General features: G+C 43.8%; 2 protein-coding genes across 3 annotated transcripts in view; both read left to right on the top strand.

Moving 5' to 3' along the window:
- Positions 1–23024, top strand: part of LOC310706715 (endogenous retrovirus group 3 member 1 Env polyprotein-like) — an 874531-nt gene that overhangs the window by 84113 nt on the left and 767394 nt on the right. The window lies entirely within an intron of this gene.
- GOLGA5 (golgin A5) overlaps positions 67–23024 on the top strand; it is a 41475-nt gene continuing 18517 nt past the window's right edge. The window contains exons 1-6 of one of the 2 annotated variants that reach the window (XM_083501939.1): positions 67–446; positions 4073–4684; positions 6953–7171; positions 8188–8407; positions 10752–10875; positions 11517–11720. In XM_083501939.1, coding sequence (XP_083358065.1) covers positions 4120–4684; positions 6953–7171; positions 8188–8407; positions 10752–10875; positions 11517–11720 — 1332 coding nt within the window. In that variant the 5' untranslated portion in view covers positions 67–446; positions 4073–4119. The remainder of the gene's footprint in view (positions 447–4072; positions 4685–6952; positions 7172–8187; positions 8408–10751; positions 10876–11516; positions 11721–23024) is intronic. The other variant, XM_083501940.1, reaches the window with a different exon arrangement.

Genomic DNA, 23024 nt, shown 5'->3' with positions numbered 1-23024 from the left:
GGATCGCTCCCCCATCTAAAGAACTGGGCGGATTTCCCTCTCCTCAAGGCACTCGCAAGGCAAAGAGGGAGAAAGCAAAGAAACTTCGGCTACGTTTCAACTCCACGGGCTACTCTATCCATGGCCCTATCTCTAGACACTTCGAACACCGCCTTTCTACGTAACGGGGGCGCGGCCACCGCGGACGTGCGTGCTCGCGTCACTTCCGCACGGGGTCAGCCGTCTTGCGAAGGGTTCGCCGACGTGGGGCTGACGCCGCTGGGTCCTCGTGCCCGCCTGTTAGTGGCCACGTCTCCCGGAAGATGGATCCGGGGAGCCCTGGCTAGACTGCGGCCTGGGCAGTAGCTGCTGCCGCTGTCGGCTTCTGCCCCGCCTCGCTCCTTTCCTCGGCGTCGAAGGCCCAGCGTGGGCTCCTTGGCTTCGGAGACCTGGGGTAGGCTGCGAGGGTAAGCAGAGGCCTACCTGGGAGCGGGGTTTGGACGCCTAATAATAACAATAACAACAATAGTAGTAATAATAATAATAATGGTCATAATAATTGCAATTAGGTTTTCTACTGTGGTTGTAATTTCGCTGTGTCTTGTGGAGCGGATAGTACCGCGCGATTGCGATTTTATTTGTTGTTTATGAGTACAACGGCGGTTTATAGTCTTCATTTTCGCCCAAGGTCGCTCACACGCTTCTCCCATTTATCCCCACAACGGCCCGGCGAGGTAGGTTAGGCTGAGAGGCTGGAAATCAACCTTTGGGCCTAATGGTTGAGTGGGAATTTGAATCCTGGTCTTCCAGGTCTTAGCCCGACATCATCATCATCATTACTATTACTACTACTATTATTAATTTCTTTAAGCCACATTATTATTGTTATTATTATTCATTTGTTTAAAGCCCACCTTTCCCTCTGAAGGCTTTAACCACTATTTTGCACTGGCTCTTCTCTCTCTACTGCCAATTATTATTATTATTATTGGCAGGAGAGAGAGGAGAGCCAGTGTAAAATACCGTAATTATTATTATTATTATTATTATTATTATTATTATTATTATTATTATTATTAAATTTATATCCCGCTCATCTTGCTGGGTTTCTTCAGCCACTCTGGGCAGCTTACAACATATATAAAAACACAACAAAGCATCAAACATTTTTTAAAAAACCACTTATACAATCAACAAACCAACCAACCAGTAAATCAATAGAAATCAATGATAACAACAATAACAATAATAAAAATATTAAACAGTTTACAGTTATACCCAAATTAAAATAACCGCCAACCCCAACTAAACATTTAACCAACATCAACCCAACAAAAACAAAACAGGAACCAAAATTAGAACCGTTTAAAACATTTTAGTCAGTTGCCCCAACTCAAGAGTTGTTCAGGAGCCTCTTTTAGAAAGGACACATAGTGGCTTCAAATCAGTGTGAAGGTAAGTAACCTGCTAATTGCGAACTAAGTTGAGATTTAGCAGGTGAACTCCGCCCATAGAGAACTGCAGCAAAGAGATTCTGCCTTCCCAAAAGGGAGATTATTGTTGCTCAGCTGGAAAAGGCACAGGAGCCTGGCCACTCAAAATTTTTTAAAAGGTAGCAACCCTACTGTGGTGGAATTACTGCTGTTGTAGAACTGTTCTTTGCTAAGGAGGTGAGGTGGTTTGCATAGAGAGGAATGTGCGAGTCAAATATAGAAAGAAATAGGAGGTAGGAAGAAGAGGGTTGGGAGCATTGTGGAATTTACTGGCTGCAGTGAGGGCATGGGGCAGAAAATAAGTCTGAGGTAATATCTCTGGGAAAAGATGGAGCCTTTGGCAGAGGAGGATCCAATGAGCAAGATTAAAATTTAAAAGGCAAACAAATAGAATAGGAGAAAAGGAGTATTATTGACTGACTGACTGACTGACTGACTGACTGACTGGAGTTTGAGCAAATAACAATGCACATCTCAGTATGTATGCCAACCCCTGGACCCACCCACATGTTGTTTTTATTCTTGAAGCATGTTCCTCCTGTGCGCTAGAAGAAACACCCACACAATTTAATCTACATAGCAGGCAAGGGTTTGCCAAGGTTGTGGCTTTCTAAAAACAAAACAAGCAAACAAAAAAACCAGTTGTAGAGTGCTATATATTTAAAGATAACTTGGCTGTGGTTTTTCTTTCTTTCCACAAAATGTGTTGCTTTTTCCTCCAGATTTGCAGTAGCAACCATCCCCAGGCCTGGAATACATTTATGCAAAACTTGAGTGGAGCAATCACTGGCTGGCAGCTGTTTTCATGATGGTAGAGGTTTAAAAATCTGCTGCCATGATCCAAGGATATGGTGTTGCCTTCCTGTTTCTGTGATTGTTTCCACACATTTGCCTCCTTGGATGAACGTCATAGCAAGGGGGAGACTAACCTGGCCCCATCCATTGGGTAGAGGAGCAGCAGTACTTCCCCACACTCTATAAATAATAAAATTATTATTATTATTATTAAACCACTCTTCTGTGACTTTCTAAACCTTGCATGCTTGCTTCCCTCTTTGTTCTCCATCCTTTTCCCTTTTGTATAATTTTTATTAGATTGTGAACCTGCCAACAGGGGATCTCTTATGTTTTAATAGCTGTATAACACTTAGAAAGTTTTAGGTTCTTTAAAAGTGTTCCCTAGAGAAATGTAACATTTTTATTGAGGCCAGAATTGCTCATATGAAGAATAAATTATTGTGTGGATGGACCCTAGGTGATGTGTGGTAGCTCAACCAAACAAACTTATTAATATTTTTGACTGATCTTTATTCGTATTTCTGGTCACATTTTCCAGCAGTGGGGTAGATGAACTTGTCATATATAAATACCGTATTTTTCGCTCTATAAGATGCACCAGACCACAAGACGCACCTAGTTTTTGGAGGAGGAAAACAAGAAAAAAAAAATTCTGAATCTCAGAAGCCAGAACATCAAGAGGGATCGCTGCACAGTGAAAGCAGCAATCCCTCTTGCTGTTCTGGCTTCTGGGATAGCTGCGCAGCCTGCATTCGCTCCATAAGACACACACACATTTCCCCTTACTTTTTAGGAGGGGAAAAGTGAATCTTGTAGAGCAAAAAATACGGTACTTAAACCAGTACTGTTTTGTAGCCTCCTTCCTTAGAGAAAACTGTTTGGCATTTGAACTGATGTAATATAGAATTTTACTTGGATTTATTGTAAATAAAAAGGCCGATATGTCCAAATTGGTCTCTGGCACAGCTTCCATTGATTTCAGCATGACTTGTACAGAAGAGCTTCACAGTGAATTTTGTCTTGTTGTGTAAATCTGTCTGCCATTTGTCTGCTTTTAATAATTCTCAAAATCCACATATATACCTGCAAGCACCAAATGTTATGTCATTGCATCCAATACACATGGTTACAGCCAGATCTTCCATAATCTCATAGAAAGTAGTGATTTGTAGAGCAAAAGGAATGCATGGCTGAGCCAAGATGTATCTTTCTTCATCACATAGCTTATGTCCCCATAGTCCAACTCCACCAGAACAGTCAAGGTCACAAAAATGTAGAGTTGGAAGAGCCCATGTCGATCTTCTAGCCCAACCCCTGCAATGCAGGAATTTTTTTGAACCCACAACCCTGAAATTAATAAGAGTCTCATGCTCTACCAACTAAGCTATACTTCTCCCCCACTCATCCCTTTTGCTCACTGAACGGGACATTCTTACTTTCTGTGTGATTGAGTTAGATCTGTGTTGAAACCCATGGATTTTCTCCCACAGCCTATGTCCTGTAGGGCTGCCTCTAAAAGTACTGCTGAGTGAAATGGAGATGCTGTCCAGGCATTGCCCTTCTGCCTGACACTTTCATTGAGGATATAATTTTAAAGAATAAGAGAAATGTTAACTTGGTGATTTGTTGGGTTCCAGCTCCGGGTTATGTGGTGATGGAACAACTTCCTCCACCAAGCTCTACAAAATTGACTTTGCGTGGCAACCTGAAGGAAATACCAGCTGAATGCTTTAGTTAAAAATAATAATAATCTATGTGTGATCTAAAAATCCCATTGTTTGACTCTTTTCTTCTCCCACCAGGGCGGATATTGGATCTTCAAATTCCATTTTTTTTTTTAACTTTCATTATGTCTTGGTTTGCTGACTTGGCTGGAAAGGCAGAAGACCTTCTCAACAAGGTGGATCAAGGTGCTGCATCTGCTTTGAGCAAGAAAGAGAGTTCTGGCAATGCAAATTACAACAATAGCACCTTGGATGATGTCGGCGAGTTCCCCAAAGTGCACCAGCAGAACCAGGATCAGCAATATCCAGCATCATCTAAGTCTGGCTTTGTCTCCTCGGCAGCAGATAATATTAAACATCAAAAGGCAACAATCCTGGCAGGAACCGCCAATGTTAAAGCATCGTCCAGGATGTCCATGGAATCTTCCCCTTCCACAGAGGCAGCATCCATGCCCAGACCGTCTTCCCAGTTTGTGAGAAGGAAAAAGTCCGAACCCAACGACGAACTCCTGTTTGACTTTCTCAATAGCTCTGAAAAGGAACCAAATGGGAAAATGGACCTTAAGCGAGAGAAGAGCAGAGCAGCTGCTTCTCAAAATCACTCTCGGACTTCAAGCATCAGCTCCGTGTCGGCAAGTTCGCAGAGTGTCAAAACCGGTGAAGACGCTTCCGTTCGGAGTCAAGGCAATGGTAGTTAAGCATAACTACATAGGTTAAGGAATATGTTAAAATCTGGTAGTGGTGAGAGGATTCTGGGCCTTTATTATGATGATTACATGGTGCAAATTCTGATTTTTGTTTTATTAAAGGATTTTATTTTAGGATTTTTCTGCTTGCCACTTTGGGGGGGGACCCCCTCAAGGTGGTTTCACAATAAAATTAGTAAAACAAATTAAAAAGATACAGTTCAGCTCATCAAAACTACAATTTAAATAACTTTTCTACAAGCCATCAATAAAACAGTAGCAGCAGTTAAAACTCTGGATTGGAAATATAGACCAGCATCATTATTCAATGAAAAGGGGTTTTCAACAGTCAAACCCTTTTAAAAACAATAAGTGAGGAAGCCAAACAAACATCCCAGAGGAAAAAGTTTTACTGTGATGGGGCCACCACTGAAAAGGCCCTGTCTCTTGTGTCTTCTAGCCTGTTAGATCTTACCATTGACCCATGTGAGGGGTCTCCACAATTTACCTTAAGGCATTGGTAAGATCATATAGGTCCATCTGCCTTACACTGAGTCAGACCATTGGTCCATCTGGTTTAGCAATGTCCACACTGACTGGCAGCTGCTCTCCTTTGTTTTAGGAAGAGGGACATTCTCACCCCTACCTGGAGGTGCCATGGATTGAACCGGGCACCTTCTGCATACAAAGCAAATGCTATATAACTTATCTGCAAGCCGTCAACCCTTCTTCTTGAAGGTGGCAGGTGATCCTTCAAAGAATGTAGTCCCAAGCTATTCAGAGCTTTTAAATTGGGCTGGAAATGTGCTTACAACCAGAACAGCATCGGTGCTTTATCCTGATCGTCTGACCCCTCACAAGCTACCAAGCAGCTGCCCAGTGTTGTCTAAAACAGTACATGTTTGACTCTTCTTATGTTCTTAGCATTGCATCCTTGGTACATGTGCGCTGCAAGCACTGTTTCTTTCTGAAATTCCCTGCCATCCCCTGATTTTTAGTTTTTTTGGCAAGACTTTAAATATTTGACCAGTGGCATCGGTGAATCTTTCAACAATGATCAAATCTATGTGGAGTTTTTCTAGTTAATACAATAGCAGCTCTTAATTTTAAAGGTCTTTACATCTTCGAGAGGAAGGGCAGAGTATGAATTAATATGATAGTAATAAAGAGTTTATATTTTCTGTGTATTAGTTAGCTGGAAATTATGAAATGCAAGCTGGCACTTGAAACTTGTACTTAAAAGTAGCATCCGCTGTCCATTAGGTTTGGCCCAAGATGTTTGGGTGCCTAGGGGGGAAAAGCCTGCTAGGTAACATGAGTGGCAGAACCCACTGAGTTTTCCTCTGCAAGCTTTTTTGTAGTGAACAGGAGCTGTTCCTTTGTGTGCTTCCCATTCATTTCATTACACTGGAGATCTTACTGGGAATTTGCAACCTGTGGGCCTGTTTCTCATTTTGATTCTGAGATCACCATCTCCCCTTTCCTCCTGGTAGGCCCAGCCTTCACCATGCATAAGTGTGCAAAAATATTCTGCATGCAGCTTTGCACTTTCATTTGGCTTTCATTTTCTCTCCCATGTTCCATTTCCTACCATGCAGAGAGCTGAATGCAGGAATCGGGATACCACGTCCTGGCTTTTGCCTAGCATCTGTTTACTGTGCCAGTGAAAATTAGGTTAGGTTTTGGGCTTTGTTTTGGTTAGCACGTTAGAAAAAAATTATTGGGGCATCCTGTTTCACACGTGTCTCCTGCATGGTGGGGAACATCATTTTGGATTTTAAAAAGATGCCAGTGTGCTCCCACGAAGCCATACTGAACAGTCGGTCAGGCTGGTGGGGTGATGAAAATGGTCAATTTTGATGCACATAGTGATCATCAACCTACACCAGTCCTGTGCAACTTTTGGACCACTGAGTCTTGCACACTCCACCAACAGGGCACAATTGTCAGGACAGGGCCATCGAAAACAGCTCCACTCTCATCAGGTGATTGGAATTGTGTGGGGCTTAGAACACCCAAACAGGGCTATGGAGCAAGGTGGTATCTTTGTATGTGTGGCAGTAATGTAGACATTTTAAAAGAATAAATATCTGGTGTGTCTGAGTGCTATGGCAGATAATTGTATTTCATTAGACTATCTAGGAGTCAGTACATAGGAGCCTCTGTGAGGCTTGTGTCTGAGCAGACAGGCATGGGATTACGCTGTTCTGTTCAACGTAGAAAGTAGGTCTGCAAAGAGATGTGCTTGCTTTAAATGTGGCTCTCTGTACAGATACTCTGGATAGTTCCAGTTCTGGACTGGAGACTGATGTGGATGTTAAAAAAGACCCATTGCCAGCTGCAGAAGCTAACCCCAGCCTCGCACCTAATGATGGGAAATCGCATGAGTTGTCCAATCTTCGCCTTGAGAATCAACTTCTGCGGAATGAAGTGCAATCTTTAAATCAAGAAATGGCATCATTAATTCAGCGAGCCAAAGAAACGCAAACAGGTAGAGGATTTACAGCTTTGACATTTCAAGCTATTAGCACCTTTGGAAATAGTTGAGGGTAATACAGCAAATGATTGGGAATGGTGCTAAGATAATTTATGTAAAGCCCTCTGAATACTTGAAACATGCTTTAAAAATTCCAAGTATTATTATTGATATGGGGTTGGATCCAGAGTTCCCATTGGAGGAAATAGCAGGGACATATTATACTGACATATTCTCCCTCCTGAATGTCTTTGCTGGATTCTCCACACTAGTGAGAACCTTGTTTTGTATTTTTACAAGTGTCTTCCGTCCTTAAGTCTTTTTTTTTTTACACATTTCTATTGTTTTGCTTAATAACATTATTTATTTCAGGTAGTTATAGGCCCCATTTCCTAACTGTACTTAAGAAATTGGTAACACTGGGTTTCGTCCAGGCTTCTCCCTCCACAAACAGAAGGGCTACTTCTGTCCATGGATGGCTTTTGATCCAGTGGAAGGATTGTGGTGAAAGAAGCAGGGTACTTGGCACCCCAGCACCACCCACTGCACTGTTTCAAACGGTTCCCCGGTCTTCCATAGCAGATTTTAGAAGAAGCTCCAAGGGATGCTCTTCTAAAAGGGAGCTGACAAAAGCATCCTCCCTCTTTTTGTTGGTGGGAGCAAAGTCTGGATACAAGTTGGTGGTATCCAAGAAACGTGTCCTGTTAGTGCAGGGATTCCCACTGGTGCAATGCAGCTTCCCCTCTCCTTTCTCCACACCCTCCCCAGATCTACTCTGGGGGGCTGGAGAAGGTTCGGAACAGATTGAGGAGGAGAGGGGGAGTTCTGTTGCACAAGTGGAAATCCTTCTCCTGAAGGGGCATGTTGACTTGAAACTGCCCAGTATATCTGAATTGGGACAATGTGGTCAAAAACTGCTTATTTACTTTCATATTTAGTATCCTAATCACTGGCAAAATCATGCTACACAAACTAACTATACAAACAACCTTGTGAATCACATTGATGTCTGCTGACTTTAACTTTTGCAGAATTAAACAGTGCCCGAGCAAGAGTTGAAAAGTGGAATGTTGACCATTCAAACAATGACAGGCTCGTTCGGGAACTTCAAGCTCAAGTGGATGATCTGACAGAAGCCGTTGCCGCCAAGGATTCCCAGCTGGCTGTCCTGAAAGTGAGGTTACAGGAAGCCGATCAGCTTCTCAATTCACGTACTAAAGCACTGGAAACAGTGCAGAGTGAAAAATCACGGTACTAATATATTCCTCTTGCCTTATTATTTTTTAACTAAAGCAGGGTTTCCTAAACTTGGGTCTTCAGCTGTTGGACTACAACTCCCATAATTCCTCCTAGCCTGCAGGGCCAGTGGTCAGGGATGATGGGAATTGTAGTCCAAAAACAGCTGGAGACCCAAGTTTGAGAAACCCAGAATTAGAGAAATCAAGGTCTTTAGGCTTGCTGTCTTTTAATGTATCCCTTTTGCTTATAACATGATTTTTGTATCTCTCAATATCTGATCGTTGGCTTTATCCTCAAAGGCATCAGTCGGATTGCTTCAGCTGTACTTCTTCTGTCCATAAAGGAGAATGCTCATCATATGATGTGCTGAGGGCCTGATTCAGCTGATACATTTAGTGTTGTCGAAGCTGCTGCCACAACTACTACATTTGCTTCCATGTGGTTTGGCCAGCTTGCATGATTTTGAAACCTAATATGTGACATCTGCAGGTGTGGTTTCGAACCATGGAATCTGCCCAAGCACTCTCTCTGGAGATCATACTCACGTCCCTTGTGATGTGGGAGCCACCCCAGAACCGTGGCTCATTTAGATAGGGCCTAATCTTCACTGGAATGTGCAACTCCTCTCTGGAGGTGGAGAATGGGCGGCTCCTGAAAGCCCATTGGCTGAAATGCATCAATCCAGGCTCTTTCAGGGTTTCTAAGGGGGTGATGTGAGCTCATTGCACCTCTTGTTTTTCTCAATAACAGCAGCATCATTTAGTGTTGCAAGCTGCTTCTTAAGCTCCCTGAGGTATTAAGGCCCAGCTCATTATGTAGTACCAGTGATTGTTACTTAGAAAACAGAACAGATGGGAAATCTGTTTGCATTCTCTGCATTGGGAAGTGTTCCGTTTTAAGGTGCCTCTTCCTCCTTCATTCGGTTTGTAGAAACTGGGCTGAATTCAGACAAATTCGTAGAGGTTAAGGCTCTCAGTCGTTACTAGTGATGGTGGCAATATGTTACCTCTAGTGTTTGAGGTGCCGTGCACTGGAGTACTTCTTGCCAGGAAACAACAGCAGGAGAGAGCTGTTGTCTTGCGTGTGGGTTTCCCAGGTGCATCTGGTTGATTCTCAAGGGAGACCAGAGATTTTTAATCTGATCCTGCAGATTCTGGTAAAGTTGAGTTTTTCTTCTCTGGAAAAATGAAAGGAAGCAAAGAACTCAAATGCAGTCACTGTCCTTGTCAAATAACTAATTTTCATTTGAACAGGCAAACAAACTTGAAAATGTAGTTGGTACAGTGGTACCTCAGGTTAAGTACTTAATTCGTTCCGGAGGTCCGTACTTAACCTGAAACTGTTCTTAACCTGAGGTACCACTTTAGCTAATGGGGCCTCCTACTGCTGCCGCACCGCCGGAGCACAATTTCTGTTCTCACCCTAAAGCAAAGTTCTTAACCTGAAGCACTATTTCTGGGTTAGCGGAGTCTGTAACCTGAAGCGTATGTAACCTGAAGCGTATGTAACCTGAGGTGCCACTGTAGTTTGTTTGTCTTGAGATTAATTTTCCCTTTATAAACTTTGGAAAAACACAGAGCGGGAAAGTATGCAATATAACATTTGGCTCGGTGTCTTCTTTTGTTTTTAATTGAGACTTCTTTTTTGTGAAAGCTAGGCACTAAACTAGAAGAATACTGTGGAGGAAATAATAGAACGAGAGGATACTGTGGAGGAAATAATAGAACGAGAGGAAGGAACCACTGGCCTGCAGGCCAAGTTTGGCCCAGCCCAGGTCCCAATTTGTTCAGTGAGGCTTTCCCCCTAAACTGCATCCACCTGCTGTCAGATGTGGGGCAGGCAGAGATGCGGCTGGATCTTTGTGAAAAATAGGATAATGCAGCATGGTTCATGTCACTGCCCATCAGCTGATGTCTGTTGACTCTAAGCCTGCTAGACCTGCTGTGCAACAGGCTTCCTTGTGGGGAACGTGGTTGCACAGCTCATCCCTTCAGAAAGCAGCTTTGCCCGCCATGTGCTCAGCATTGGCAAGCATAAGGCGGGCAAAGCCCCTTCCACAGTGGTTCTTAAGTGCTTGCGCAAGGGCCTCCCATGGGTGGGTAGGATAACCCACCAGTCAATTGTCTGGCACCATAATGACACCACGCCATTGGCAGGTGAGTTGTCACACCCACCTGTCAAAGTTGGCCTGCTGGATTGGGGACAGATAAGGATCTAGTCCACAGCACACACAAAAAGGTCCCCCACTCCCAAAGTAGAATTTTACAGTACTGTGGAAAAGATGGCATTACTATGGATTGTGTCTTGATATTCTTCACATCTTGCTTCACTAAACCTTTGCTTTCTTCCTCTCCAGAATAATACAGGATAACAGCGAAGGGAACAGCCTGCACAATCAAGCTCTCCAGACTCTTCAAGAGAGATTGCATGATGCAGAGTCTGCGCTCAGACGGGAGCAGGAAGGCTACAAACAAATGCAGGTTAGAAGAGCAACCTTGGAAGCTGGTGCTTCACTTCCGTGACTGAGGAACTGCACTTGACAGAGTGCAGTAAAGTGCCTTCAAATCTTGGCAATGCTTCTCCTCCCTAAGCACCCCTCATGCAGAGTCTGCCCATTTGTCCACCTAGCTCAGTATCGTTGACACTGACCGGCAGCAGATGTCCTGGCTTTCAGACAGGAGTCCATCTCAGCCATACTTGTATATAGATTTTATCTCTTAATTATGGATGGTTTGTGTAATAGGTTTTTATTATTTGTAAACTGCCTGGGAGCCTATTGTTACTAAGAGTTATATAGACTTAATAAGAAACAATAATAAATGATGCCTTGCAACTCCAGGGATTGTACCTGGGACCTTTCTGTGTGCTGCCAATGAGCTACAGCCTTTGCATATGTGCATTATAGTTATAATTAGTTGCTATGGAGCAGGATCACCTTTCTTTCTTTCTTTCTTTCTCTCTCACACCCTTCAGAGCCAGTTTTCAGTCCGCAGGGGAGAGCTGCGGGGGAAAGGGGTAGAATCAATTCCACCAACAATGTCCCTTCCAGTTTTCTCATTTTTTCTCTACGCCTCTTTTTATTGCTCTGAAGTTGTGATAAACACTAACCTTTCCTTTGCAGAACGAGTATGTGGCTCGTCTTGGTAAGTTGGAAGCTGAGCGTCAGAACTTGGCTGAAGCAGTTATTGCAGCAGAGAGGAAATCTGCAGAGGAGAAGCGGAGGGCAGATGAATTTCAGCAGCAAGTCAAAATGGCCAAGAGCGGCTTGGAGTCTGCTAGGCAAGAACTGGTAGACTACAAACAAAAGGCTACACGCATACTCCAGGTGAAGCAAATTTATTGGATCAAAATTCATACCTCCCCTCCTTTTTATCTCTTTAAAAATAAAAATAAAAATGTTCATACAAAGTAACCCAAGCCTTATCCGCAAAGATACGTATGCAGTCATGTTTTACTGATAGCTGGGACTGCTAATGAGAACCTTCAGGTATTATTATTATTTACTTACGTACTTACTCATTCCACCTTTTCCCCAGATGGGATTCAAGGCATCTTACAGATTTAGCAGCCTTAAGAGCTGCTAAAAACCTAGAAAAAGCAGTAATTAAAAAACAAATAAACATTGACAAAAATTGAACTATATATATATATATATATATGTTTTCGTAGATTTTCACGGGTACAGGAATGCAGGTTTTGGTGTCCTCGGGTGTCTTCCCGTGTAAAAGTTGGGGTGTCTAGGCGACGTTTCGACGAGGTCTCACTCGTCATCTTCAGGCTGGTGCTTTCGGCTTCTTGTTACTGGAACAGAGCGGGATCTCAGTGTTTGAGTTCCTATAAATACTGTAGAGGGGTGTGGTGTATTGCCTCAAAAGTTCTGGGCAGAGGGGAAGTTCCCAGGCTAGTGTTCTTTTCTTCTTTTGTTCCTTAATTACTTGAGGGATATCTTGAGTGATTTCTTGAGTGATATTCTGAGTACCACTTAGGTGGGTCATTAGGTGTGGATTAGTTGCTAAAGCCTTCGTGTCTTGACCTCTTGAATTTGTGAAGAGTTTTTCTGGGAAGATGGCTGTACTGCACTTAGTTGTGCTTTGGCTTGGCTTCGTGTATAGGGGCGAGCTGTGGTTTTGTGCCCTGTGCCAGCCAGATCTGTGTAGGGATTGCAGGGGGGTGCAGCATCCGGAGGTGCCACTATGGTTTGGTTACTGGATGGTGTCTGTAATTTATCTGTGGAGAGGGTCTGGGTTTGGGTCTGGTGTGGTTGATTGGTGGTGGCGTTCTGTGTGCCTCTGGATCTGGTGTCGGTTTTTGTGGGGAGGGCTAATTTCCAGATGTCTGGCAGGCGGGACGTGTCGTCACGCTTGTTCATGTTGTGAGGGTGTTTCTCTATCTCGATGGCTTCCATGATTATTCTCTTGTGGTGATGTTCCATGTTAAAGAGCAATTTGGAATCTGCAAAATTAATTTCGTGTCCTGTTTCTTTCATGTGTTGGAAAAGAGAGGAAGATTTTTCTTCTTTTTTGACGGCATTCTTGTGTTCTGCGATACGTGCATTTATTCGTCTGTTTGTTTGTCCAATGTACGTGGCTGGGCAGACTTTGCAGGGTATTTCATAGACCCCTTGGTTTTCCAACTGGATTTTATCTTTGGGGTTTCTGAGGATATTGGCTATTTTTTGGTTGGTGCAAAAGGCTGTTTTGATATTGTGTTTATGGAGGATTTTGCTAATTTTATCTGTAGTGCCCTTGATATAAGGAAGGAGGGCCATGCCATTGTTTTCTTCCGTGTCTTGGTTTTTGGGGGGTGTTTCTTTTTGGATTAGCTTCTTAACCCTGTTTTGCTGGTATCCATTGGCGATTAACACATTTGAGAGATTCTGTAACTCAGTTGTCAAGTGGTCTTTGTCAGCCAGGCGTTTGGTTCTGGAGATGAGGGTCTTGGCTACGGAGTTTATTTGTGCAGGGTGGTGGTGTGATTGAGCATGTAAGTAGCGGTTGGTGTGTGTTTTTTTCCGGTAGATAGTGTGTCCTAGGGAGCCATCAGGTTTTTTGTAGATTAGGACGTCAAGGAAGGGAAGCTGGTTGTTGGCTTCTATTTCCATAGTGAATTGTATTTTGGGGTGTAGGCTGTTGAGATGTGTGAGGAAGCTATCTAGTTTTTCTTTCCCGTGTGGCCAAATTACAAAGGTGTCGTCAACATATCTGAGCCAAAGTTTGGGTTTGTGTTCTGACTTGTCTAAAGCATTGGTTTCAAAGTGTTCCATGTACAGATTTGCGATGACCGGTGAGAGGGGTGATCCCATAGGTGCTCCTTCTATCTGTTTGTATCTTTGTCCATTGTGGATGAAGTACGTGTTGGTTAGGCAGTGGTTGGTCAGGTCCAGGATGTATTCGGGGGGATTGTATTTGTTTTGAATGGCTGTCAAGGCTTCATTAATGGGCACTTGTGTGAAGAGAGATACAACATCGAAGCTCACAAGTAGGTCATCGGGATGTAGGTTTTGCTTCTTTATTGTTTCTATGAACTGGAAGGAGTTTGTAACGTGTGAAGAGATGGATTCTGCATAGGGCTGAAGTTGCTTAGCGAGAAATTTAGCGAGATTTTGTAGAGGTGAGCCTATGGAGCTGACTATTGGTCTGAGTGGTGTTCCTTCTTTGTGTATCTTGGGGAGGCCGTAGAGTTTGGGGCATCTGGATGATTTTTCTCTGGGGATGATTCTTAGCTGGATTTCTTCACTGATAGGAGATGCTTTTATTTTGGATTTGGTGGTTTTTTCCAGATAGGTGGTGGGATCTGTTTTTATAGGTTGGTAGGTAGGGTCTTGGAGTAGATTTGATAGTTTTGCTTGGTAGTCCGATGTGTTCATCACAACAGTGGCATTACCTTTGTCTGCTGGGAGAATGATTATGTTGTTGTCTTTCCTCAGGTTGGTGAGTGCTTTCTGTTCTTCTTTGTGTAAATTGCTTCTGGGTGGTTTGCTGGAGCAGAGGATGTTGGTGACTTCAAGTCTGATTTTATTGGCTTCATCTGGGTTGATTTTGGTTAGGCTAGCTTCGACTCCGCATATGATGTTTTCCGTGGGGATGCGTCTCGGGGTAACTGCAAAGTTGAAACCTTTGGAGAGTACTTTGGTTTCAGTTGAGGTGAGGATCCTGTCTGATATGTTATGTACTGTTTGTTTCATGGGTTGTTGTGGAGGGTGGCTGGGCTTCTGGCGTCTCTCTAGTTTGTGGAGTTTGTTGGTGTGTGTGTCTGTCTTATGTGAGGTCTCAGTTTCAGCTCTCCAGACGGCTAGTTGTTTGCATTTGTCCCAGAGTGCAGGGTGGATTTTGTTACAGAGTTTGAGGTGAAGAGTGAGCAGATCTTTGTTGGTTTGGTTTAGTAGGTATCTTTTCTTATGTAGTTCGTTTCTGATTAGGGATAGTTCAGTTCGTTTCAGGATCCTTTCGGTAGCTGGGGTTTTAGAGTGGAATTTAAGTTGGAAGCATGTGGGAATTAAGTTGTTGTCTCGGCAGTTGCGTAGGAACAAGAGATCACATAAGATGGTGGCTCTTCGGATTTCTAGTTTCTCGTAGGTTCTTGTCAGCTGGAAGGTTTCCTCCCCGTAGAGGTGAGATATTTGTTTTCGTAGATTTTCACGGGTACAGGAATGCAGGTTTTGGTGTCCTCGGGTGTCTTCCCGTGTAAAAGTTGGGGTGTCTAGGCGACGTTTCGACGAGGTCTCACTCGTCATCTTCAGGCTGGTGCTTTCGGCTTCTTGTTACTGGAACAGAGCGGGATCTCAGTGTTTGAGTTCCTATAAATACTGTAGAGGGGTGTGGTGTATTGCCTCAAAAGTTCTGGGCAGAGGGGAAGTTCCCAGGCTAGTGTTCTTTTCTTCTTTTGTTCCTTAATTACTTGAGGGATATCTTGAGTGATTTCTTGAGTGATATTCTGAGTACCACTTAGGTGGGTCATTAGGTGTGGATTAGTTGCTAAAGCCTTCGTGTCTTGACCTCTTGAATTTGTGAAGAGTTTTTCTGGGAAGATGGCTGTACTGCACTTAGTTGTGCTTTGGCTTGGCTTCGTGTATAGGGGCGAGCTGTGGTTTTGTGCCCTGTGCCAGCCAGATCTGTGTAGGGATTGCAGGGGGGTGCAGCATCCGGAGGTGCCACTATGGTTTGGTTACTGGATGGTGTCTGTAATTTATCTGTGGAGAGGGTCTGGGTTTGGGTCTGGTGTGGTTGATTGGTGGTGGCGTTCTGTGTGCCTCTGGATCTGGTGTCGGTTTTTGTGGGGAGGGCTAATTTCCAGATGTCTGGCAGGCGGGACGTGTCGTCACGCTTGTTCATGTTGTGAGGGTGTTTCTCTATCTCGATGGCTTCCATGATTATTCTCTTGTGGTGATGTTCCATGTTAAAGAGCAATTTGGAATCTGCAAAATTAATTTCGTGTCCTGTTTCTTTCATGTGTTGGAAAAGAGAGGAAGATTTTTCTTCTTTTTTGACGGCATTCTTGTGTTCTGCGATACGTGCATTTATTCGTCTGTTTGTTTGTCCAATGTACGTGGCTGGGCAGACTTTGCAGGGTATTTCATAGACCCCTTGGTTTTCCAACTGGATTTTATCTTTGGGGTTTCTGAGGATATTGGCTATTTTTTTGGTTGGTGCAAAAGGCTGTTTTGATATTGTGTTTATGGAGGATTTTGCTAATTTTATCTGTAGTGCCCTTGATATAAGGAAGGAGGGCCATGCCATTGTTTTCTTCCGTGTCTTGGTTTTTGGGGGGTGTTTCTTTTTGGATTAGCTTCTTAACCCTGTTTTGCTGGTATCCATTGGCGATTAACACATTTGAGAGATTCTGTAACTCAGTTGTCAAGTGGTCTTTGTCAGCCAGGCGTTTGGTTCTGGAGATGAGGGTCTTGGCTACGGAGTTTATTTGTGCAGGGTGGTGGTGTGATTGAGCATGTAAGTAGCGGTTGGTGTGTGTTTTTTTCCGGTAGATAGTGTGTCCTAGGGAGCCATCAGGTTTTTTGTAGATTAGGACGTCAAGGAAGGGAAGCTGGTTGTTGGCTTCTATTTCCATAGTGAATTGTATTTTGGGGTGTAGGCTGTTGAGATGTGTGAGGAAGCTATCTAGTTTTTCTTTCCCGTGTGGCCAAATTACAAAGGTGTCGTCAACATATCTGAGCCAAAGTTTGGGTTTGTGTTCTGACTTGTCTAAAGCATTGGTTTCAAAGTGTTCCATGTACAGATTTGCGATGACCGGTGAGAGGGGTGATCCCATAGGTGCTCCTTCTATCTGTTTGTATCTTTGTCCATTGTGGATGAAGTACGTGTTGGTTAGGCAGTGGTTGGTCAGGTCCAGGATGTATTCGGGGGGATTGTATTTGTTTTGAATGGCTGTCAAGGCTTCATTAATGGGCACTTGTGTGAAGAGAGATACTCACCAACCTGAGGAAAGACAACAACATAATCATTCTCCCAGCAGACAAAGGTAATGCCACTGTTGTGATGAACACATCGGACTACCAAGCAAAACTATCAAATCTACTCCAAGACCCTACCTACCAACCTATAAAAACAGATCCCACCACCTATCTGGAAAAAACCACCAAATCCAAAATAAAAGCATCTCCTATCAGTGAAGAAATCCAGCTAAGAATCATCCCCAGAGAAAAATCATCCAGATGCCCCAAACTCTACGGCCTCCCCAAGATACACAAAGAAGGAACACCACTCAGACCAATAGTCAGCTCCATAGGCTCACCTCTACAAAATCTCGCTAAATTTCTCGCTAAGCAACTTCAGCCCTATGCAGAATCCATCTCTTCACACGTTACAAACTCCTTCCAGTTCATAGAAACAATAAAGAAGCAAAACCTACATCCCGATGACCTACTTGTGAGCTTCGATGTTGTATCTCTCTTCACACAAGTGCCCATTAATGAAGCCTTGACAGCCATTCAAAACAAATACAATCCCCCCGAATACATCCTGGACCTGACCAACCACTGCCTAACCAACACGTACTTCATCCACAATGGACAAAGATACAAACAGATAGAAGGAGCACCTATGGGATCACCCCTCTCACCGGTCATCGCAAATCTGTACATGGAACACTTTGAAACCAATGCTTTAGACAAGTCAGAACACAAACCCAAACTTTGGCTCAGATATGTTGACGACACCTTTGTAATTTGGCCACACGGGAAAGAAAAACTAGATAGCTTCCTCACACATCTCAACAGCCTACACCCCAAAATACAATTCACTATGGAAATAGAAGCCAACAACCAGCTTCCCTTCCTTGACGTCCTAATCTACAAAAAACCTGATGGCTCCCTAGGACACACTATCTACCGGAAAAAAACACACACCAACCGCTACTTACATGCTCAATCACACCACCACCCTGCACAAATAAACTCCGTAGCCAAGACCCTCATCTCCAGAACCAAACGCCTGGCTGACAAAGACCACTTGACAACTGAGTTACAGAATCTCTCAAATGTGTTAATCGCCAATGGATACCAGCAAAACAGGGTTAAGAAGCTAATCCAAAAAGAAACACCCCCCAAAAACCAAGACACGGAAGAAAACAATGGCATGGCCCTCCTTCCTTATATCAAGGGCACTACAGATAAAATTAGCAAAATCCTCCATAAACACAATATCAAAACAGCCTTTTGCACCAACCAAAAAATAGCCAATATCCTCAGAAACCCCAAAGATAAAATCCAGTTGGAAAACCAAGGGGTCTATGAAATACCCTGCAAAGTCTGCCCAGCCACGTACATTGGACAAACAAACAGACGAATAAATGCACGTATCGCAGAACACAAGAATGCCGTCAAAAAAGAAGAAAAATCTTCCTCTCTTTTCCAACACATGAAAGAAACAGGACACGAAATTAATTTTGCAGATTCCAAATTGCTCTTTAACATGGAACATCACCACAAGAGAATAATCATGGAAGCCATCGAGATAGAGAAACACCCTCACAACATGAACAAGCGTGACGACACGTCCCGCCTGCCAGACATCTGGAAATTAGCCCTCCCCACAAAAACCGACACCAGATCCAGAGGCACACAGAACGCCACCACCAATCAACCACACCAGACCCAAACCCAGACCCTCTCCACAGATAAATTACAGACACCATCCAGTAACCAAACCATAGTGGCACCTCCGGATGCTGCACCCCCCTGCAATCCCTACACAGATCTGGCTGGCACAGGGCACAAAACCACAGCTCGCCCCTATACACGAAGCCAAGCCAAAGCACAACTAAGTGCAGTACAGCCATCTTCCCAGAAAAACTCTTCACAAATTCAAGAGGTCAAGACACGAAGGCTTTAGCAACTAATCCACACCTAATGACCCACCTAAGTGGTACTCAGAATATCACTCAAGAAATCACTCAAGATATCCCTCAAGTAATTAAGGAACAAAAGAAGAAAAGAACACTAGCCTGGGAACTTCCCCTCTGCCCAGAACTTTTGAGGCAATACACCACACCCCTCTACAGTATTTATAGGAACTCAAACACTGAGATCCCGCTCTGTTCCAGTAACAAGAAGCCGAAAGCACCAGCCTGAAGATGACGAGTGAGACCTCGTCGAAACGTCGCCTAGACACCCCAACTTTTACACGGGAAGACACCCGAGGACACCAAAACCTGCATTCCTGTACCCGTGAAAATCTACGAAAACAAATATCTCACCTCTACGGGGAGGAAACCTTCCAGCTGACAAGAACCTACGAGAAACTAGAAATCCGAAGAGCCACCATCTTATGTGATCTCTTGTTCCTACGCAACTGCCGAGACAACAACTTAATTCCCACATGCTTCCAACTTAAATTCCACTCTAAAACCCCAGCTACCGAAAGGATCCTGAAACGAACTGAACTATCCCTAATCAGAAACGAACTACATAAGAAAAGATACCTACTAAACCAAACCAACAAAGATCTGCTCACTCTTCACCTCAAACTCTGTAACAAAATCCACCCTGCACTCTGGGACAAATGCAAACAACTAGCCGTCTGGAGAGCTGAAACTGAGACCTCACATAAGACAGACACACACACCAACAAACTCCACAAACTAGAGAGACGCCAGAAGCCCAGCCACCCTCCACAACAACCCATGAAACAAACAGTACATAACATATCAGACAGGATCCTCACCTCAACTGAAACCAAAGTACTCTCCAAAGGTTTCAACTTTGCAGTTACCCCGAGACGCATCCCCACGGAAAACATCATATGCGGAGTCGAAGCTAGCCTAACCAAAATCAACCCAGATGAAGCCAATAAAATCAGACTTGAAGTCACCAACATCCTCTGCTCCAGCAAACCACCCAGAAGCAATTTACACAAAGAAGAACAGAAAGCACTCACCAACCTGAGGAAAGACAACAACATAATCATTCTCCCAGCAGACAAAGGTAATGCCACTGTTGTGATGAACACATCGGACTACCAAGCAAAACTATCAAATCTACTCCAAGACCCTACCTACCAACCTATAAAAACAGATCCCACCACCTATCTGGAAAAAACCACCAAATCCAAAATAAAAGCATCTCCTATCAGTGAAGAAATCCAGCTAAGAATCATCCCCAGAGAAAAATCATCCAGATGCCCCAAACTCTACGGCCTCCCCAAGATACACAAAGAAGGAACACCACTCAGACCAATAGTCAGCTCCATAGGCTCACCTCTACAAAATCTCGCTAAATTTCTCGCTAAGCAACTTCAGCCCTATGCAGAATCCATCTCTTCACACGTTACAAACTCCTTCCAGTTCATAGAAACAATAAAGAAGCAAAACCTACATCCCGATGACCTACTTGTGAGCTTCGATGTTGTATCTCTCTTCACACAAGTGCCCATTAATGAAGCCTTGACAGCCATTCAAAACAAATACAATCCCCCCGAATACATCCTGGACCTGACCAACCACTGCCTAACCAACACGTACTTCATCCACAATGGACAAAGATACAAACAGATAGAAGGAGCACCTATGGGATCACCCCTCTCACCGGTCATCGCAAATCTGTACATGGAACACTTTGAAACCAATGCTTTAGACAAGTCAGAACACAAACCCAAACTTTGGCTCAGATATGTTGACGACACCTTTGTAATTTGGCCACACGGGAAAGAAAAACTAGATAGCTTCCTCACACATCTCAACAGCCTACACCCCAAAATACAATTCACTATGGAAATAGAAGCCAACAACCAGCTTCCCTTCCTTGACGTCCTAATCTACAAAAAACCTGATGGCTCCCTAGGACACACTATCTACCGGAAAAAAACACACACCAACCGCTACTTACATGCTCAATCACACCACCACCCTGCACAAATAAACTCCGTAGCCAAGACCCTCATCTCCAGAACCAAACGCCTGGCTGACAAAGACCACTTGACAACTGAGTTACAGAATCTCTCAAATGTGTTAATCGCCAATGGATACCAGCAAAACAGGGTTAAGAAGCTAATCCAAAAAGAAACACCCCCCAAAAACCAAGACACGGAAGAAAACAATGGCATGGCCCTCCTTCCTTATATCAAGGGCACTACAGATAAAATTAGCAAAATCCTCCATAAACACAATATCAAAACAGCCTTTTGCACCAACCAAAAAATAGCCAATATCCTCAGAAACCCCAAAGATAAAATCCAGTTGGAAAACCAAGGGGTCTATGAAATACCCTGCAAAGTCTGCCCAGCCACGTACATTGGACAAACAAACAGACGAATAAATGCACGTATCGCAGAACACAAGAATGCCGTCAAAAAAGAAGAAAAATCTTCCTCTCTTTTCCAACACATGAAAGAAACAGGACACGAAATTAATTTTGCAGATTCCAAATTGCTCTTTAACATGGAACATCACCACAAGAGAATAATCATGGAAGCCATCGAGATAGAGAAACACCCTCACAACATGAACAAGCGTGACGACACGTCCCGCCTGCCAGACATCTGGAAATTAGCCCTCCCCACAAAAACCGACACCAGATCCAGAGGCACACAGAACGCCACCACCAATCAACCACACCAGACCCAAACCCAGACCCTCTCCACAGATAAATTACAGACACCATCCAGTAACCAAACCATAGTGGCACCTCCGGATGCTGCACCCCCCTGCAATCCCTACACAGATCTGGCTGGCACAGGGCACAAAACCACAGCTCGCCCCTATACACGAAGCCAAGCCAAAGCACAACTAAGTGCAGTACAGCCATCTTCCCAGAAAAACTCTTCACAAATTCAAGAGGTCAAGACACGAAGGCTTTAGCAACTAATCCACACCTAATGACCCACCTAAGTGGTACTCAGAATATCACTCAAGAAATCACTCAAGATATCCCTCAAGTAATTAAGGAACAAAAGAAGAAAAGAACACTAGCCTGGGAACTTCCCCTCTGCCCAGAACTTTTGAGGCAATACACCACACCCCTCTACAGTATTTATAGGAACTCAAACACTGAGATCCCGCTCTGTTCCAGTAACAAGAAGCCGAAAGCACCAGCCTGAAGATGACGAGTGAGACCTCGTCGAAACGTCGCCTAGACACCCCAACTTTTACACGGGAAGACACCCGAGGACACCAAAACCTGCATTCCTGTACCCGTGAAAATCTACGAAAACAAATATCTCACCTCTACGGGGAGGAAACCTTCCAGCTGACAAGAACCTACGAGAAACTAGAAATCCGAAGAGCCACCATCTTATGTGATCTCTTGTTCCTACGCAACTGCCGAGACAACAACTTAATTCCCACATGCTTCCAACTTAAATTCCACTCTAAAACCCCAGCTACCGAAAGGATCCTGAAACGAACTGAACTATCCCTAATCAGAAACGAACTACATAAGAAAAGATACCTACTAAACCAAACCAACAAAGATCTGCTCACTCTTCACCTCAAACTCTGTAACAAAATCCACCCTGCACTCTGGGACAAATGCAAACAACTAGCCGTCTGGAGAGCTGAAACTGAGACCTCACATAAGACAGACACACACACCAACAAACTCCACAAACTAGAGAGACGCCAGAAGCCCAGCCACCCTCCACAACAACCCATGAAACAAACAGTACATAACATATCAGACAGGATCCTCACCTCAACTGAAACCAAAGTACTCTCCAAAGGTTTCAACTTTGCAGTTACCCCGAGACGCATCCCCACGGAAAACATCATATGCGGAGTCGAAGCTAGCCTAACCAAAATCAACCCAGATGAAGCCAATAAAATCAGACTTGAAGTCACCAACATCCTCTGCTCCAGCAAACCACCCAGAAGCAATTTACACAAAGAAGAACAGAAAGCACTCACCAACCTGAGGAAAGACAACAACATAATCATTCTCCCAGCAGACAAAGGTAATGCCACTGTTGTGATGAACACATCGGACTACCAAGCAAAACTATCAAATCTACTCCAAGACCCTACCTACCAACCTATAAAAACAGATCCCACCACCTATCTGGAAAAAACCACCAAATCCAAAATAAAAGCATCTCCTATCAGTGAAGAAATCCAGCTAAGAATCATCCCCAGAGAAAAATCATCCAGATGCCCCAAACTCTACGGCCTCCCCAAGATACACAAA

Source organism: Podarcis liolepis, assembly GCF_965112155.1.
Source record: "Podarcis liolepis genome assembly, chromosome: 1".
Taxonomy (NCBI): Eukaryota; Metazoa; Chordata; class Lepidosauria; order Squamata; family Lacertidae; genus Podarcis; species Podarcis liolepis.
Note: the sequence above shows the minus strand (reverse complement) of the source record. Positions and strands in the feature narration are given on the sequence as shown.